This window comes from Struthio camelus, chromosome 2 (assembly GCF_040807025.1).
Source record: "Struthio camelus isolate bStrCam1 chromosome 2, bStrCam1.hap1, whole genome shotgun sequence".
Taxonomy (NCBI): Eukaryota; Metazoa; Chordata; class Aves; order Struthioniformes; family Struthionidae; genus Struthio; species Struthio camelus.
The window spans coordinates 104,951,323-104,971,249 of record NC_090943.1 but is presented as its reverse complement, the minus strand read 5'-3'; the positions used below and the strand labels follow the sequence as shown (position 1 = coordinate 104,971,249).

General features: G+C 35.9%; 1 protein-coding gene across 3 annotated transcripts in view; it reads left to right on the top strand.

The window, feature by feature from the left end:
- EXOC2 (exocyst complex component 2) overlaps positions 1 to 19,927 on the top strand; it is a 147,899-nt gene that overhangs the window by 17,777 nt on the left and 110,195 nt on the right. For all 3 annotated transcript variants that reach the window (XM_068931992.1, XM_068931990.1, XM_068931991.1), the window contains exons 3-5: positions 3,119 to 3,295; positions 4,602 to 4,728; positions 15,674 to 15,787. In XM_068931992.1, coding sequence (XP_068788093.1) covers positions 3,119 to 3,295; positions 4,602 to 4,728; positions 15,674 to 15,787 — 418 coding nt within the window. The remainder of the gene's footprint in view (positions 1 to 3,118; positions 3,296 to 4,601; positions 4,729 to 15,673; positions 15,788 to 19,927) is intronic.

Sequence of the window (19,927 nt, the reverse complement as noted above, 5' to 3'; positions counted from 1 at the left end):
GACAAGATTGCTGTAGACTAATGAACCTTTATTTAGAAATATTTGAAAATCTGATGATGTTACAGGTAAGTATATTTCTAAATACCTGAATATTTGATGTGCCTTAATATCTTCATTAGTTCATTGGTACGATCTTTCCAGAAGCGGTGAAGTAGGTTCTTGGAAGGAGGGCATCTCCTGAACTGTGTCTCAGTATTATAGCTGGATGACTACTAATATTTTTTTCTCATTATATATATTTTTCAGAGTAAAGCTTATACCTGTGGCTGCTAATCTAGTGTTTTGCAGTAAACATAAATAAATAAATACAAGTATAAATTCATAGCCATATTTTTTTTCCTGAGCTCACCAAGTTCTTGGCTTTTTCTAGTAAGTGTGTAAGGCCTCAGACATGCAAAGATTTCTTTTCATGGTTAAATTAGGCATGTAAATAGTCCCTGTGCCTTGAGTGGAAATACTTGAAAAAGTAACTCTTTGCAGGCAAGAGACTTAAGCAAGTCTGAGCAAGGGTTTTGTGAAGTTTATGATCTGCTATTGAGATACATTAGAATAAAATGAAAAGCAAAAAACCATTTTTTTATATAAGTAGAATATCATATAGTAGAAGAATATGCCTTTTCATTTCATCTTGTTAAGAGAGAGCTTTCTTGTAACCCGTGTGCCTTTGAAACTAAATTAATTATTTTTATTTGTGACTATAGCTTGTGGTACAAAAAGGCAAATCCAGGAGATGCATGCAAAATCTGTTCTCCCAAGGTTTATTTCGTCTTTTAAGACATCTGCAGCTTTATTTTGTAGGCATTGTAAAATTGTCAGTATATAAGCTTGACAAAAATTATGAAGTTTCATGAGAATGTCTTGTGCCTACTTGTTGAACTAGGCAGGGGACTGAACCCTCCAAAATACCCTTTAAAAACTAGACCTCCGGTATGACATTTTCAAAGATCCTTATATGATACAACAGATGAAAATAAAGCTTTATTTAAAGGGAAGTTTTCTCATTTTGTGGGGGAAAAAATACTGTATTTGTAGTATCAGAGGATCTTCCCCAACATGCCTTTATTTGTTTCAAAAATTGGCCTATCCCATTACCATGGATAGCCTCCATGAACATCTTACATACCACACTTTCTTCTGCATTTTTTAAGATACAGACAAAGGTTGTTCCCTTCATTTAAGAAGTGTCAGATCTTGTTAACTTGTTTTTTTGAGAGCTTTAGGAACCTTCTAATAAATAGAAAATGATTGATACAAGGTTCTTTGAAATGGTTGTTCAATAACTTCTTCCCTACCAAATTGCTTAAGCTCAAATCTTAATTTTAAATGTGACTTGATTTAAGCTTGAAATCAGACTTCTTAAATTCTAGAGTGAAAATCTGGTTGATTTTTATGATGGTTCAGACAATCTCCTTCTTCAGTTAGTCTTGAAAATTTCTACTGCAATCTTTTTTTTCCTTCAGAGAACTTGGTGGCAGAAAACTGAAGAGACTTGATACTGAAGTCTAAGGTTAAGACCCATGCATCATAAATGCATATCCTTCCCTCACCCCCAGATAAAGAAAAACTCTTGTTCTGGTTAAAGTGTTGTAAAGAAACAACAACCAAAAAAAAAAGCCAACACAGATATTCTTGATTTAAAACTCTTTTTTTGGGGGGGTCCTGTCGTTTTCTTCAGGTGTCTTTTAAGAACCCTACCTACTATCCGTGCTCACATAAAATTCTCTTCAGTTATAGTAAGATTCAAGGCCTTTCTATTTTTTGGGGGGTGGGGAGAGGTTCATTTTCAAAATAGGTTTTGGCGGGGATTGAGGCATTCTAATGTCTGACAAAACCATGAAAACTGCCAAATTTGTCTGCTGTGTAATGTCAGAGACTTAAATTGTGAGGAAAAAGTAAGCGTGAAGCTCAGGTACTGAGCCACGTGTGCTGACCTTTTTCGGTCTCTTAAGTTTTTGTTAGGTTGGTCAGAGCTTTCTAGAAATTGAAAACAAAAGCCAAGCCGGTGGGGGAAGAACTATTGTGCCTGCCTAATTTATATTCCAGTTCAGCCAACACACTAGTATGGCCTTAGTTGTTTTTGGATAATATGCCTTATGTTTCTAGGTAAGGGTGAAAGCACCTAATTTTACCTAAATTAAGAACCTAATGAAGTTCTAGAAATCAAGTCTGCTAGGGACTATTCTCTATTAGTAATATGGAAATTAGAATCTTGCTAATTCTTTAGGACAGCAAAACTCAAATTGGGAGTGTGAGAACTACCCTTCTAGATCTGCCCATCTATTCCAGCATCCAGAGTCCTGATCTGACTACGGTTAGGTCCTGTAGAAAGATGTATGAAGACTCAGGAAGCCTCAGACCTCATGTTTAGGTGTACCTTGATTCTAAATGTAAGAAGGTGTTCTTAAGCATTAAAGCTTGACATAATTTAATATGCCATGGTCTTATTCTGCGAGGGAGCTTCGTGACCAAAATATACGTTTTATTTTTATATCATAGTATGTCACTTGTTCTTCTGTTGTGTGAAAGTTTAGCGGAAGAAACAGGAAACTATTCTTTCGTACAACAAGGGGGGTTTGTTGAGCAGAAGCAGTCGTTACATAACAATTTTGATACAGGAGAAGGGGGCAGAATATTTGTGAAGGAGTACTTTGGCCAGAAGTCTCTTCTGTTTCCCTAAAAGTATAATTAAACAAATAAGCTTGAAGAAACATTGTTTCTTGTGAATATCTTGCAGGCTTTCTTATTTTTTTGCTATGTAAAGTCACATGTGGTGAATTTATCAAAGATTCTGCTTGCAGTTTTGACGGAAGTTTCACGTAAGTACATCTTGCAGAGGACCTTGACTACAAAATGAAGTAAAAGTTGCACTAGCCCCATTACTGATGGGAGAGGTTACAATAAGCTTCAAGCAACACTGCATGTGTCTCATGAAATGGCAATAGGGCATTAGAGCTGAAGTCACCTAGGGAATATCTGAAAAATGTATTTGTGACTCTCACTCCATCTTGGCTGTTAAGGACTGGAAAAGAGTCATATGTGAAGTGTATGAAGCACCATGAGCATATTTGCCTTACAGCACTTCAAAAATATTTTTATTCACAGTCATTCTTTTTTTCAGGTTTAACAATCTGTGGGCACAACTGTCTGCTAACTGCTGAATGGATGTCTGCCAGTAAAATTGTGTGTCGAGTGGGACAAGCTAAAAATGATAAGGGGGACATTATTGTCACTACAAAGTCTGGTGGCAAAGGAACTTCAACTGTTTCCTTCAAACTACTGAAACCTGAAAAAATAGGTATTGTTCAAACTCGTATCTATTTTTTGCTAAACAAGTATATGACTGAATGCTTCTTTAACTAAAATGTATATTTAAAAGCAATCCACCTGGGGACAGTCTTCAGTTGTCTAAAAAAGTAGAATATATCAATAAAATGTGTTAATATATACATATATAGATTCATGTGAATTAAATTCCTCTTTCTCAATATCCTGATAAACCCTCAATAAGTAATGAAAAGTAGCCCCTTTTATTGTTGGGCAAAAGCATTAAAATTTTAAAATTTTCAAAAAATTGATGACAGATCCAGGCATTATTCACCTTACTTCTAACTGTACTAGATAAATACAAAATATAAAAAAACTCATGAGCTTTATACCTAAATCCAGAGCTGACAGTTAATCTTTTAAAGCAAGCTGAGTCATGAGTGCCATTTCTTACTTGTAATTCAAACCATCCTGCCAGACAAAGTCTGAAGTATTTTTCATGTGGTGCTTAATCATTAAAATGATGTTGCCAAGCAGTCTAGGACCTCTGCTTAATCTAGAATCCAGTCTAAATACTCTCTGGATTTAAAATGCCTCTCTCAATAAGTCATTGATACAGTTGGATAGACATCTTTTTTTTAACGTAAGGCTTCCCACAAAAGGAACTGTTTTAGGCTTTTGTTCTCTCTCTGCCGTTCAGTGACAGTTAAATAATGCATAATTTCTCCCAAGCTATAAAATTGGGGATGTTAAAGTATCTGGTCATGATTTCTTCTGGGGGCCCAAGAACCATTGTGCCTTACCTTTCCATGTTGTCTGTGCTAAGGCTTTGGAAACAAAGCCGGTCCTATCATCACGGAGATCTTGAAGGCATCATGCTTTTGGCATGTGGCCAAAGTTGACTGACTTTGTGCTTAGTAAGTGCTATAGAGAAAGGAATCTTTTTTAAAGTCTGCCGAGAGGGAGACCTCCAAGTAACTGGTGATTTTGAAAGTAATGGATGACTAAGTGATGGACAGATATCAAAGTACTTGGGAGAATGAAAAATACTGTTATACTGTGATCATAAGCAAGAGGAATATGCTCTTAATTTACATGGAATGATGCACTCTTTAAGAGGCAGTGTTTGATGCCCAGGCATTAATACATTTTCAGCAGCTAGAATGAAATAATTTAATATAATGGTATCCAGGTTGTTTTGCCATATATCTTTCAAAATATTACCTAGGCATGCATTTTATTTTTATCAGGATTTTTCAAATTAATTCAGTATGTTAGAAGTTGATAGTGCTGGACAGCCCTTGTTGTTTTAAGGATATGTCCTTTATTTTCTCTAGGTATCTTGGATCAGTCTGCTGTCTGGGTGGATGAAATGAACTATTATGACATGCGCACTGATAGGAACAAAGGGATTCCCCCCTTGTCTCTACGTCCAGCTAATCCACTTGGTATTGAGATAGACAAGTGAGTACCAAATGCCTTTAATCCACTTTTTTAGTGGTTTTCTCAATATATGCCTCTGTGAATTCCAGGAAAGTTTAACAGTTTATAGGGCAGGGAAAGAGTTGAAAATAAATACATATATTAGCGGATGGTATAATGTTTGGTGCTTAAAAGAGTTGTTGGTGCACGCTCTGTCCTGCTTTCCTAATCCTTATTTTTGGAGCCTCAATTAGGACTGTAGATAATCTAAAAGCCTGATATATTGAACTCCTGTGATGTTTAGATTTTGAGGACTGATAAATAACCTAAGGCTTTGATTTGATACATTGTAGCTATGGAATACTTAGTGTTGCATTTGAGTTTCGTGGAGCTTTTAAGGTTGTTTAGATAGCTATCTGTTGCTAAAATTGCACTGTAAAATATGATTTATTATAGACAGCAACTAGTTTATTTATTGAAATATAAATACTGCTTTCCAACCCACAGAATCCTTTATTTTTGTTCGTAAATAGGTAGACTTTGTAACATTTTTTTCTGAAATAGGAACTTTCTAATTCTGTTAATTGCTTATTACAAGGCTTTAGAGGAGATATTTTTAGGGCTCCAGACCTCACCAACTCCTAGAAATAGTGTCAGAGACAATGTTTCTCTTGACTGAGATATTAGCTCGGTCAGAAACAAAGGCTGTTTAAAATTAGAATGTTTCACTAGCGGTCTTGTCGTCTGAATACTCTGTGAACAAGAGTACATGCATGATTTCATTGGCTTTTTGGAATAGTGGAGGCTGTGAATGATTTCAGTATTATTCCTTTTTCACAAGGATGGGGTAATGTGGTTGTGCACTTCTATATAGTAAGAAGCTTCTTGGTCTAGTTGTTGATGTTGCAAGTTGGCCTTAAGGCCAACTGTTAATTATTTTTTGGGATTTAATTTAAATATTATCTCTTACTGCTTAGCACAATAGACAAAATCTTCTGTTAAATCATTTTTTTCTGAGCTTAATTATCTCCAGTTTTCTATGATTTCCTGAATTATCAGCCTTTTGAAACCCTGGCAATTAACAGCTTGGAGTCTTTATATTTTGTCAGAAGGATTCAGACTTCAAGAAATTCTTAAAAATATGAAGTCCTTACTTTCCATTCATCTGTTTGTTTGTATCCAGTGGCAAGAGTCATGTGAAAAGATTCATTGAAGTGAAGGCCAGAATGAGTCACTGGAATATTTGATCTAAAGTCTGGTCGGCTCAGACTGTTAACTAGATTTAAAAAATAATTATTATTTCTGCATTTAGTACAATGATTTGTGATTGTTTTTAGTATATATTTTCCCAGAAGGTATCCAGTCTTGATTTGAGGAAGTCATGTTGTAGAAAATCCAGTGTCCGTTGTTAGCTCGTTCTGATGGGTAAATGCACATTTTCCAAAATCTATGTGATTTGCAGTGGATCTGGCATCAATTTCCAGCTTCTAGTTATGCGCTTTTTTTTTTTTTAATAAGCTGAGATTTTTGACTGATCTGTATCTGTTCTTGTAAGTATTTTTCTCTAGCCCTTGAAATAACTTCTGATACTCTTCCATCGTCTCCAGTTTTCCAGCCTTGTAAAAATGTGGACTCTAGAACTGTGGATGATATCCCAGAGTCATACCAGAAGGCTTCCTGTCTCTGCTCTTCTCCCTGCCCAGTCTGTACATTCAAAAAAGATGGTAATCCTTATTACCCCAGCATTGCACAGGGAGCTAGCAATGAGTCACTTATTCATCGGTTGCTACTTTTGCTTCTGACATGGTCACCTATTACTCTGCAGGGATGACCTGGATTGCTTTATCCTAGCTGTGTCATTTTGCATTTGACAGTGTTCAGCTAGTTATTGCTTCCTTGAAAAGTTGGTCTTCTCAGTCCAGATGAAAGAATCTTTTACTTAATATTTTCTCCAACTCTTTATTAAAATTATTAGTGATAAAACTAGTAGATGATTCAATTACTGATGAAACAGTATTGTGGGCTTTAGTAAAACCCTACCTAAAGATAATCTCCGCTGAAGAGAATTCCCCACTGTGTTGTATGCGTGTGTTTTTTTGGTTTTGTTTTTTGATTTTTTTTTTTGTTGTTGTTTTTGCAGTTAGTCTTGTGATACATACTATTGGCACTGCATAGCACTAAGTTTTTGATCAGTCTTGCGTACCAAGTTTCCATTAAAATGACAAAATATTGAATGTGTTGGGTTACCTTTTTCAATGAAGCACTTAATCTCAAAACCCATATAATATGTTTTCAAATATTTTATGAAACTGTTAAAACTGACATTAAAACTATTTTTTTCTAATTTTGTATGAATTGAACCCTGTAAAAGCTTTTCCATTATTTTCTTTGGAATTTAAGTCAGAATAACCACTGCAATTACATCGGACATCTGTGTATTTCTCACAAGGCTTCATTCAGTAAGTGTGTTAGCTATGACACAGGTACTTTTAAATTGGTCTTATTTTAAGAGAACTTTTAATACAGGGTCTCAACTTCATAACCAAAACTGATAGTTCTTACAGTCAAGGCAGCTTGAATTTGATAGATTAAGAATTACCTTTTGGAAGCCTAAACAGTAGGATTAGTTTAATTTGATGACATCTGTTTGAATGTTTTGTTAAATAGGAAACCAATAAGGTTACATTTTTAAATTTATTTTAATGTATTTGTGTTTTTAAAGTATTTTTATCTTGAAGCATAAGTAAGTAGCATGTTAATAAACTCAGATTTTGTGTGAAAAAGAAATACAAAGGAAGTTAAAAGTATGTAAATACAGTTAGGAAAGAAGAACCCTTTTGTGAAGGGAAAAATAGGGAAATATTTGAGGAATTGTCTTTCAAGCCTAGGTGTTTTGTACACCTGTAAACACACAGGTTTGCAAATACTTGAAGTATGGCGTGGATGAATAAGGAAAAAAATTGTATATGGGAGTGAAGAAAAATGGCAATTGTAAATTAAGAAAGCGAGCATGTAAGCAAACATTAACCAATACTAGGTACTGGAATGATTTCCCACTAGAAGTGATTAAAAAATGCTGGAATTCTGGGATGTTTTAAATTTAAAAGAAAGCCTAGTGCAATAAAGAACAGTCACATGTTACAAGGTGGGTGGACTCTGTAGCATAATTGATCTTTTAACACCTTTGACTTGTTTAAACAGTTTTTAAATGTACAAATTGGGACGTATTTGAATGCCAAAGCTGAAGAAATAGGCCATAAGCTTGTTGGGATTTCGAACCTTTGCTGGGTGCCTTGCAGCAGCCTGGTGGCAGATGAGGAAAGGAATGTTGTGCATTGAGCACGCTGACAGTGGTAAGCAAAAGAAGCATTTAAAGAGGGATGATGTGGAGAGGACCAGGGAGAAAATCGGAGAGGAAAACAGATTTGAGAAAATAGGAGTCAGGATAGAAAAAAGCTAAAGGGGAGCACACTGTGAAGAAAACAGGAAATGGGTAGACTAGGGACAGAAGGAGAGAGGAAAGGTCATCCTTCTAGAAAGTGGTTGTCAGGCATCAACAACTGATACAGAAAGACGGTCTGGAACATGGGAAGGAGTTAGATCGCCTATCCCTTGTGATATTTTTTCTTTTTAATATAGGTTATGCTTAGTTCTAAAAAGTTGCATTTGTGGATTTTAAAGATATTGTTTAGGATACTTTGTCCAATTAAAACACATTTTAAAATGGGATATTTAAACACTTAAAAAAAACTTTCCATAATGAATAGAAATATTTTAGTACAATATTTCATTAAACTATTTATACACGTAGAGACTAAATTTTTGTTTATTCTGACTCAGTAGACGTAAAATGGGAGTTTGTAAGATTGGGAATGGCCTGATTTAAGTGAGTAAAGCCCTTGAACTGTGAAGTAAGGTAAATAAAATAGAAAGATAAATAAGGTAAAATAAAATAAAAAAGGTAAATAAGGTAACTAGTGGTAGGTCTGATGCATTCTAATAATTCTAATGATTCTGATGCATTCTAATAATAATTAGAATACCGCATGTAGTTTGACTTTATATATATACTTAATATATATACTCAAAATGTGCATTTAGAAACTGGAATTTTCTTTTCATATTTAGATGTTACAAGGATGTAAAAGTAAGAACTATGGATATTCACTGTTCTTCACGATTGCTTTTTGTGAGTCAAGACTAGTTAAGTGTTACAGGTATACGTGCAAGCCATCGTCTTTCAGCCTGGAAGTTTAACAAGTAATACTTATTGGTAACTTCTGGCTGATAAATGCTTCATATTTTCCGAGACTTAATTGCTGTTCTTGTATCACTCAACTTTTTTATAGTAGAGTCCCAATTGCGAAAAAAATAAAATCAATCATCATTCTATAATGAAACTAGAATATGTTGGCTAAGAATCACTGTTGAAGCATAGTGAAGTCACAAATCTATTCATAGACAAATGTTTATATGTGCTATTTTTCTGTCTTGCTGGTAGTTGTGTTTTCATAGTTTGAAAGGGAACTGCTTCCAATTAGATGAGACTTGTTACATTGTTAAAACCTAGCTCGTCTTGTGTGTGAGCAACAAAATGTTTCCTTCGCACAGGAACTCAGGCATTAGAAATACATAATCTTTCTGAATTCTTGTTTATTAATTTCCAGGAAAGAATAGAGATCGAGACAGGTGTTTAGTTTTCTATTGCCATCTTCATAAAGGCTTTAAGTGCAAAGCAGGTCCAGTGTCCCTTCCCCACTGGGGAGGAGGGAGGAGAAGGACTATTCCTGGCTGTGGTATTACGGAGCTGTAGGCAGAAACCATTACAAGAGGCTTATATAGCTTTTAGGAGGAAAAGGATGTCCAAATGGTCACCAAATAGAAGTGTGGAAAGTTGATATGAAAATACTAACAGTAATGTTATAGTACTTCTGTTTATTTTCACATTTTAGAATTGTTACAAGAACAGGTTGGTAAGTGAGGTAGTAACCAGAATTTTGAACAGTTCAAGGAGAGGAAACTGTTATTCTTGTTTCATGAGAGCACTGGACAAAATCTATGTGGATCTAAATTTTCATCAACCGAACTTGTGAATTAATTGCTTGTTCAGATGTTTCACGTATCCTTTCTCCCTCCCATGCAACAAGTCAGTGTTTACATCAAATGTACTCTGCCTCCCCTATCTACTCTGTCACACTAAGAACATCTCTTCGCTGCAAAGCAGTTGCTGTAGTCAGACCTAGTGGTAGTTAGAAAAATTTTTTAGTAGTGTTTGTTGTTTTGCATGTAGCAGAGGTCAGTATGGTGAATCAGTCTCGTACATGAAAGCAAATGTTGCCATACTAAGTACATTCCACATAGTTCTGTATCCGCCCACTCAATACAGATGCTGGCTGCTTCCCACGCCAGCTTCCAAAACATTTCAGCTGTGAAGATGTAACAGACTGATCTTACACTGCCACCTAATGCACCTAATGGTAACTGTCAGCTTGCTACCATGAGTAAGGCTTTCTTGAGGTTGTGGGTTTGGGGTTTTTTTTTTTTTTTAATGGCTTGTATAGAAATTCATTGGATAATTGCATCCTTGAATAAGATAAACTCCTGTAGAACTGACAGCAGCAGACACTTCATGGAAACTTCTGTCATAGGGACACCAGAGAAAAAATTGTGAAACCTGCAAGAGTGACATCCAGTATCTCTGACCTAGTATTGTGATGTTTAAAAATATACTAACAGTTACTGCTTGTAAGACTGATGCATCAGTTTCAGCTTCTTGCTTATAATCCCTTAGTAGATTTCTCTTATCACATTTTCCTGTTAATCAATGCTAGATAATTGTTTTGTTGGCATATCTTTCATTAGCCCAGTGCTACTAGAGAATAATTGCCAGCGTGCATCCTTGTCTCTTTGCTGTTGCAGAGAGCTTTGTTAACACCTTCTGATTTGTCTTGTTTAGTCTACTCCAGTGTCCTTTATGCTGGTCTTCTTGCATGCATGATTAACAAAGTACAGCTGGTACAAAGCCTGCTTCTAAAAGTCTGACTGGTACCAGACAGAGGGAGAGTGTACAGCAGCTCTAGGTTTCGCTTGTTTATGCTGGTTGCCATTCAGAATCTGTGTTTATTTAAAGTTGTTCCTTTTGACCTATAAACTCCTGTGGAATTGAGGTTCAAGTTACCTTTTGGTGGCTGTATCCAGTTTTGGGAGCTGGCTTTAATCTGTAATTACTGTGACATATGCTGAAAATCATACTATGAGATTCTGAAACTTAGGGGGGGAAAATAATCTTTACAGAAAAATTATAAATTGCTAAGTTGCTTTCATAGCCAAGCTCTGTTCATTAGTATCAGCTGCATTCTGTTGCTGTTACTCTAGAATTTTGTCTAATATTAAATTGTAACTCCTTGGAGGCTGTGATTAACCCATGGAGATCATAGGCTAATCTTAAATCTCTGGTGAATGTAAACACTCTGTGTATGAACAAGTTCTGTACTAGAATTTATATGAGTTGATATATGCTGTAATGTTAAATTAGAGTTATTGAGTACTAGGTTATGCTGTACCTAAGGTTTGGGGTGGTGGACTGGTGCAGGAAGGACTTGCGTTGCTGGGCGCATGTGCCGCAAGTGAATTGGTTGTACATTATGCATTTTGGATCTAAAGCAGATGTGCGTGTCCTTTATGTGAGTGCAAGTACTACTGTGGTACTGCATGACTGTATTAGATATAGTTAAAATATGTTTGAGGGAAGTGAAATGTTTGAGAGAGGTGAAAGTCTGTGATGGTGTGAAACCAAATTCATTTACAATATGCGAGATCTTAATTATTTTTATATTTAAAATTGTTTGTGATAGTTTTGATGAATGAGTAAGACTATTTTTAGTAGTTAACCAGAGCTCCAGTACCAGATCCGTTTTTGTTTTAATAAAATAGTCTTGCCTAGCAGAAAGTACTACTTTATCAATCCAATACATTTACTTTGCTTTGGCTGTAAGGGCAGAGAAATGCAGAGAGTCCTCAAAGATGGTAAACCTGTCTCTTTTTCTGAGGTTTTCTGGATTCTGCTTCTGGCTCCTAATTTCTTTTACAATGATGGCTTTTTAATCAATGACAGAGTATTAAGAGTTTACTTCCTGCAGTGACTCATACATAACCGGCAAAGCAGCAGAAGAATGAAGATTAACAATTTCATTACATGATCTCCGCTTTTGCTACTAGTTCATGTTCAGCCTATAATATTCAAATAAGTAAAACAGAAATACATTCTCAAATCACATATGTGCCTGTTGATAGGTAAACTGTAAGTCAGTTTTCTTTGTAACAACTTCTAAGGACTTATTTACTAATTCAATAGTAGAAGCTGATGAAACACAAGCTTATATGGATGTGGACTCAGTCTCTCTTTAGGTGCACCTGGCCAGACATTTTAGAAATGCAGTTGCTTTCAATTTGAACTTTTTAGTGAGCAGCTTGTTGTGCAGGTGGTTGTAGTAAGCAGTAACTACCCATATCTACTTTAGTGGAAAAAGGATGGGTAAAATTCATGATAAAAATGAGGATGCTACACCACAGAGTACACCATATTTTTAATGTTCCACACAGACTCACCTTTGTGTTTTTGTTCTGTTGTGACTGTGTCTGAAATATAGCCATGCAGATAAGAAGATCCGTAAATGCATTGCTAGCTTATAGTTTACACAAATACATCTCTTTGTATTTGTGTACAAAGAATTTGTACACAAATACAAGAATTTTTCAAAGCAGGCAAAGAATTTGGCTCCCAAGAATTTTTCAAAGCAGCCAAACACTGAATTAAAAAAAAAAAAAAAAAAAAACCCTTCATTTCTGTCAAACTGCCCATGAGCAAAACTCATTTGCAGGAATTTATTACATCCCTAGCTAAATGATTGATCTTTATCTCAGCATTTTTCTTCTAGGAGTTGTAAAGCTCATACATAAGATAAACAGTCACACGTATGCCTTACAGTCTTGTAGTAATAAGTAGCATCTTGGTAACAGTATCTTTGACTGTGTGTGCTTTTCATGTTTTTATGTCTGTATATGCTGGCTTCTTCAGAAGATATGTTGAAGTTCTGACAAATATGAATAAATTCTGTTTTTTGTATTGTGTACATGCACTTCCATAGCGCTTGTACTAAAAGTTTGAGCCTGTTTTGAGGTAACGGAAAGATTTTTCTTTTTAATTTTTCTTTTTTTAAGCATTAAACAAATGTGATTGACCACAAAGGTGCCACCATGTGTGGATTTAATATGAACTTTTCTGGATAACCATAGTATTTATCACATGTGAGATACTGTCTGGTAAATTCTTTGTGCCTACTAGGCACTTCTGAATACTTCAAAAGAAAAACAAAATATCATCTTAAAATATCTTTAAAGAGGGATAAAATGGGACTGCATCTATGCTTTTCGAACTGTCAGCATTTTCTGCTCACTAGCTGGCATTTGCAAAATTCAAGGTCACTGGTAACTTTGAGTATCACTACTGACGTTTATAAATTTTTATATTGCATTATCACTTTTTTCATCAAGCATAGAGAAATATTGCGACCTTCACTGCTAACTGCTACATTTGTTTCTTGCACTATTTTCCTTGTCCCTCTCCTTTCATATCTCCTTTCACATATCACTATCATCGCTTTCGTTTGCATCTCTTTTTTTCTTTCTTTTTTTTTTTTGGGGGGGGGGGGCACTGATTTTTAAAAAGTATTGTTATATACCCCTGCTGTAATCAGGTGCTACTGATGAATGGCTTCTGTGCCATGTCATTATGTATGTGGTCGTTTGTACCTGCTTGTGTTAACAGTCCTTTGAATATGAGCAGAAACTTAGAGAAGGCAACTTTTGTTTCCGAGTAATTGCTTTTTTTTAATATGCCTGCCTTTAGATTTATTTCATTTAATCTACTGTTTTCTTTTCCACATTTTATTTTAAAAAAAGTGTAATAAAAACAGCTTTAGCCTCCTTGAAACGTTTTTAGATTTAAAAAAAAATCTTTCTAACAAACTGTCACTTTCAAGTCCATTCAAACGACTTTTCATTTCATACAGTTTTAAATATGATCTCCATTAGCTGGTTCTAGATTGTCTGTCCCCCCCCGCTTGATCTTAAATGCAAGGTACTGCAGCTTTGCACGTGCGTATAGTACATTTTGTATAGCAGTGGTTTGTCTAATGGGTGAGCGTCACAGAGGGATTTTATTTTGCGTTCTGAATCTGACTTTGTGGCCCAAAAAATGAAGAAATAGTTTTAAAAATTTCTTTATTGAGATTAGTTTTTGAAAATGGGATGGGACTGGGACTATTGAACTGAGTAGTGAGTGGACCTGGTGATGTACTGGAGAAGCGTGGCGGAATGAGTATGGCCAAGTGTGAAATTCATATCTGGACTGAGAGAAGAATATTGTCATGTTTTCTTTAAAAAGTGAATTTAACTGTTTTTAGCATGCTGATTTAAAATAAATGGAATACATTTTCTATATGAGTATATTAGAAAATACTTTTTAGTTTTAAGAAACATTGTAGCAGAGAATCTGCTTGCACAAGAAATTCACTGACATGCTATCTTTCTGCAGCGTAAGACTGAATAAAAATAAACACAACATGCTGTTTCTCCCTTGGGATATGCCTCCTTTTCCTTTGTGTTTTGTATTACTATTGACAGACAGGTCAGTGTATTCTGTTTAGCAGGAAGATAATTTTTAACTCAGGATTTATTTCTGTGTCTATCTATGTGTCTTCCTCTGTGTGTCCATGTTTTTATACCGTCACTGAAACTTCTTTTTAACTTTTTATTTTTCCCCGGATAAAGCTTTGAAACACAAGGCCTGTTTCATAATTTTTTTTTTTTTAAGCCTCCATGTTACTACTTTTGAATAGAGCATTTCAAACACATTTGCTCTGCTGATGAAATGAGAAGATACTTTATATAAAATGATATTGGTGATCTGTGCACAAACATACAGAACTCTTAAGACTGTAAACTTAAGTATAGAAGTTTATAGAAGTCTCTTTAGGCTTAAAAGTATAAGTCATCGCACTTCCTCTTTGTAACGATACTCAGATCAATTTCTTGAGATTTTAATTTTAAATGTGAATTTTCCGTACTGCTGGGGAAATAAGCTAGAATCTGTTTTATAATAGCAGTGTGCAGTTATTTTTTCCACCTTGTTTGCATATGTGAAATGCTGTAGCAACATGTAGCATGTGCTGTATGTACTCAGTCAGCATTATCTGAGCTCTGTGTAAGTACATACAATGCATAAGAATGAGATGACGATATTTCCCCAGTCATTACTGAATAGTAGCAGACCCTGTGAGAGTGCCTGGCAGCGCATCTCTAAATGACAGATTTGGCAAAGAAGGCTTAAAGCAACAGCACCTTTGCTCTTGTTTGTATTGGCTCAGCTGTAGCCAATACAACTTTAGGAACTTTACAACTCTTATGCCAACAGAAATAAGAAATTGAGTGCCCGCCTCTTAGTTATTCAATTAATATATTAATTACTAATGCAAATTAAATAATAGTTTTAAAGACTATATGTTTAATAATGCAGTATTTCAAAGAAAGAGATCCATCTGTATACATCTTCTGACGGAGTATTATTAAGCTGAAATGTTACGATTCAAGCACAATGTAAAAATTATTGAAAGATTTAACTCTTATGGAAACATTCACAGTGACACTGTTGATTTAAAATTAGTGCTAACATGTTTTGTCATTTTATTATACTTTGCTGTGTAGTACTGAAATCAAAATGCTAAAATTATTTTTATTTAGATTAGATTTCAATCTTTTCTTTCTCAGATATACTAGGTGTGTCTATAATAGCAGATTTAGGTTAATGACAAGTTACAAGTATATATTTACATTTTGTTGGAATGTGAGCTGTTCTGCTATGCAACACTTACTCTAGTAAACAGGTTAAAATTATGTCTCACTGAAGAAATGAATATTCATTTTTCAGAGGCAGATTTCCTCAGAAAGATTTAGAGGCACTGTTTCCTGGGATGAGTGCTGATTTCACTAGTGAAAACTTTTCTGCTGCCTGGTACCTGATTGAGAATCATTCAACAACAAGGTTTGTTGCTGTTATGTTGTGTAAATAATTGTTTTAATAACATCAAATATACTTGCATTTTCATTACAGGCTAGAGGTGTTGGTGTTATAATAATAGATCGATTTTCCTATGCGAGGAGGCAGTTGTCTTACTTTAGGTTAAAGCCCACCATGAACTGAGAAGTTAGACAGCATGGCCTTAAACAGGAACTCCAGGTGTTAAGTTACGACTATAGCCTCAAGCAAAGGGCACCGAACAGACTAAGAGTAAAACAGTTAGTGGTAACAGTTAGCTTTTAGCCAGCAGTTGTGGAAGATGTTATAGTAGAAAAAAGTTGGACCTGTGAGTAAGATCTTTGGGTTAAATCTCTTAAAATCTTGACCATTAACTTCTTCACTTTTAAGTCTGGTTCATAATAATGTGTACTTTCATAGATGCATTATAGAAATACCTATTTACGTGATAATTGAGCATGCTCAGTTCTGAAAAGTCTGTGTGCTTGTGTTTGGATAATACTGGACATCATTTTAGTGGAGAGAATAAGTCTTCTTTTGTCTGGATGTTCTGATATCAGTTTGAAGAGAAATGCCATTTTGCCAATTTATGTAATATTTTTCATTATCTAATAGTAGAAACAGCACTTTGGGTCTCTGGGGTTTTTTTGAGCACACCAGAACATAAACATTAATCTGCCTGGGAAATACTTTGATTTAATCTCAAGGTGATGGTGGACTGAGGAGCCAGAACAACAGCAAAACAACATTATTACCTAATACACGCATGATGACAGCATCTTTTGAAATAAAGTGAGAGAAGAGAAGTGATTTAAAAATAATTGTCCTTATCACACCTGACAGCTACTTCAGGGACCAGCAGGTTTTTTTAAAAGTCTAGAAGATGATAAAGTGAGAGGGAACAGACAACTTTTGCTTTTTAAGAAGTTCAAGTTTGGCTGTTGGACTGTTACCCTTTTGTCGCTCATGCGCGTGGGCATCGGTGACACTGCCACGAGAGATGTAGAATAAATCAAGGGTAACTGGAGAGCCCTGGAGACAAGGTGAATCCCAGGTGGGAGTCCACATGGTGTTCTCTTTGACCTACAGGTAAAGGTTCGGGTAGTTGTGGATGCATCCTGTGAGTTCACAGCTGGCTATATGGCTGGTTTCATGGGCAGTGCTTTTTACTTTTATAATGGTGGATCCTTGATTGAAGAATGAGAACTGTCAGTGAGAAATGGGACCACTGGAAAAGCTGTGCAAGAGCATCCTTGCCAGCAGACTTGCAACCTGGTGGCAAGGACTTTAAATTAAGAACGTCAGGACTGTGATAACAGCTTGCAGTTAAGTGAAGGAGTTGAGGTCAAAGTGCTAAGTATATGATCTAGTGATGGGATTGAGAGAGCCCTTGGGAAAGACCAAACCAGTCGAAAGGGGTGCTATCTCAAGCGCCTGTACACACATGCACACACCCTTGGAAATGGATAAGGGGAGCATATTATAATCTGTTCTGCATGTGGATTTAGAATATAGCACTACTGGAATAAACTGGGATATGGTAGGACAGCTCATGCTCATGTGCTGGAATTCTGTAATGAATGGGAACAGGCTTTTTGGGAAGGACAAGCAGGAAGAGAAGAGGGAGTTGCCCTTTGTGTGAAGGAGCAGCTTGAATGTTTGGAGCTCTCTTATGGAATGGGTAGCAGGATGGTTGGGAGTTTGTGGGTCAGGATCAGAAGAGGCCAAAAAGGATGACATTGCAGTGGGATGAGGAAGTGGACAAAGTCTCCTTCAAGGAACTTGAGGAAGTTTCCAGATCACAGACCCTGCTTCTTTGAGACTTTAACCTCCCTGATAATTGCTAGAAGGGCAACAGAGCAGGATGCAAGCAATCCAGAAGGCTTCTGGAGGGTGTTAGGAATGATTTATTAATAGAGGTGCTAGACAGGCCACCAGGGGTGATGCTTTCCCAGGTCTACTTGCAAGCAAGATCAGGGATGTGATAATCAGCGGCAGCCTTGGCTGTAGCAGTCATGAAATAGAGGAATACAAGGTCCTAAGGGGAGTGAGGAAGGCAAGCAGCAGAGTACAGACCCTGGGTTAGGCAGCGGTAGTACAGAGGAGGATCTGGTGCTCGTAACATGCCATAAATTTCAGTTCACACTCTAGTACAAAGCATCTTCTGAGGTGTATCACCAGAACTGTATTATGTAAGATAAGGGGAAAATTGTTCTGCTTGTCATTATTAAAGCTGCAGCTGAAGCGCTCTGCCTAGTTCTGGCTACCATGCTCGAAGAAAGGTATTGAGAGCTGAGCCACAAAAACAGGAGTATTTTAATAACTAGTTCATTTTGCGACAAGAAAGATTTAGATTAGATACAGATAAAAAATGACATGAGATTTCCTAAGCCCTGGAACCAAGTAAATTGAAAAACTCCAGAATCACGATCACTGGAGGCTATTGAGAATTGCTTTGACAGGTATCCATCATAGGTTACTTAGGTACATTTGACGGTACCTTGGATCCAAAAAGTAGATTAAATGACTTCTTAAAGCTGATAACGCTAACTTGTTTATCAAAATTACAGCAAATTATGAGCAACAGCATGATGTGACCGGGGCTATCTTACATCTCTAATATGACAAGGTGGCAGTAAAAATAGTGGTCATCAACGCTACCAAGCAGTTGGTAACCTAAGTAACTATATTAGCTTGTACAGCCACTTTTTAACTTGTACCATGCCAGTACTATGTCATTGGATCAGTGCCTGAAAGTCAGTTCTGTAAATTTGAAGCTTCCTATTAAGAAGACACACTTTGAATATTTTCCTTCCAGGATCAGCTCGCGTTCTTTTTCTAAGCTTGGAAAGGAAAAGTTCCATCAATTTGTGTCCCTGTGCATCAACATATTGAAGTAATGGTCCCCTCAGTTCAGTGGAATAAGAAGAATTGATTTTTGTTTTTAAGTGGAAACTACTTCTCTTTTTGCATGTTCATATTGATTTAGAAAAACTAAATCTTAAAGCGTTGAAGGTGTAAAAGTTGTGTAAAACTGTCAATAACAAGAATGGCTCAAAGAATAAGATGAATCTGATCATGTTTGGAATCTACTTATAAATAGGTTTTTAAAAAAGCAAAGTTGATTCCTTTTTTGCACTGGCAATGTTTACTTTTGGAAATATTCTAGAATCGCTATTAATTGCGGAATTATCTTGGCCATGTCATTGAAGCTCTTTTTCCAGAAGCATACAACAACTGTTCGGCTCTTGTCCTTTGTGTAACCTCAGGTATTAGGAGTGCTAAATATGTGGTGTGCTGATGTTTTGGTTAGCTTATGTATGTTTTTTCCTTGAGGGGAAATTCTTTTTAAGCAATCAAAATAATGTCTTTTTTTGTCCTGACAACAGCATGACAAATATAAATAAACTATTTAGACATGCTATTAGTTCATCAGATAAAAAGAAACAGTGCTTAAAAAGAGAACAGTACAGATTTTTATTAGTTTGAAAGTGCTGCTGGTAAGTACTTCTTGTACACCCAAGCAGGCCAGTTCAGCCAGTAAATAACGTGATTTTCGACCAGCAAATAGAAAGAGGAAATAAAACATCATGTCCATAACAAAGGAGCTGTCTGTAAAAGCACCAGTATTTTTATCTCCCAGCAGGTGGTGATAGCCTTCCTACTGCCTGATATAAAGTTTGGTTCGTTCTTGTAATAAATAGTTTTCTACAACTGATTAAAACTAACAAAGGCCTTCGGTGGAATTGTCTTAATTTCCTTGTTTAACTGTTTTCCCTTTTCACTCTGAGGTGTGGTAGAGGGTTTCATTTGTGGGTGGGGTTTTTTTTGTTTTTTTTTTTCTTCTGTATAAGGGGGATGGGGATTGGCCTGTAGGTGGGAAAAAGGATTTTCCTAAGGATAAAAATCCTGTGTTATATTTGATATTTCTGAGCTGCTGTATGGTGGTGACTTTACAGTGGATCCAGTAACATAATTAGTGAGGCCATGTTCATCATCAACAAAAAATGGTGTATAAATAATGAGTCAATCATGAATACAGTAATCAGATCACTTTTAAAATAATTGCAGCTGATTGCAAAAAATAAAAATATGAAATCAAATATAAACTGGCAGTGATCTAGAAATATTAGGAAACTAACACAG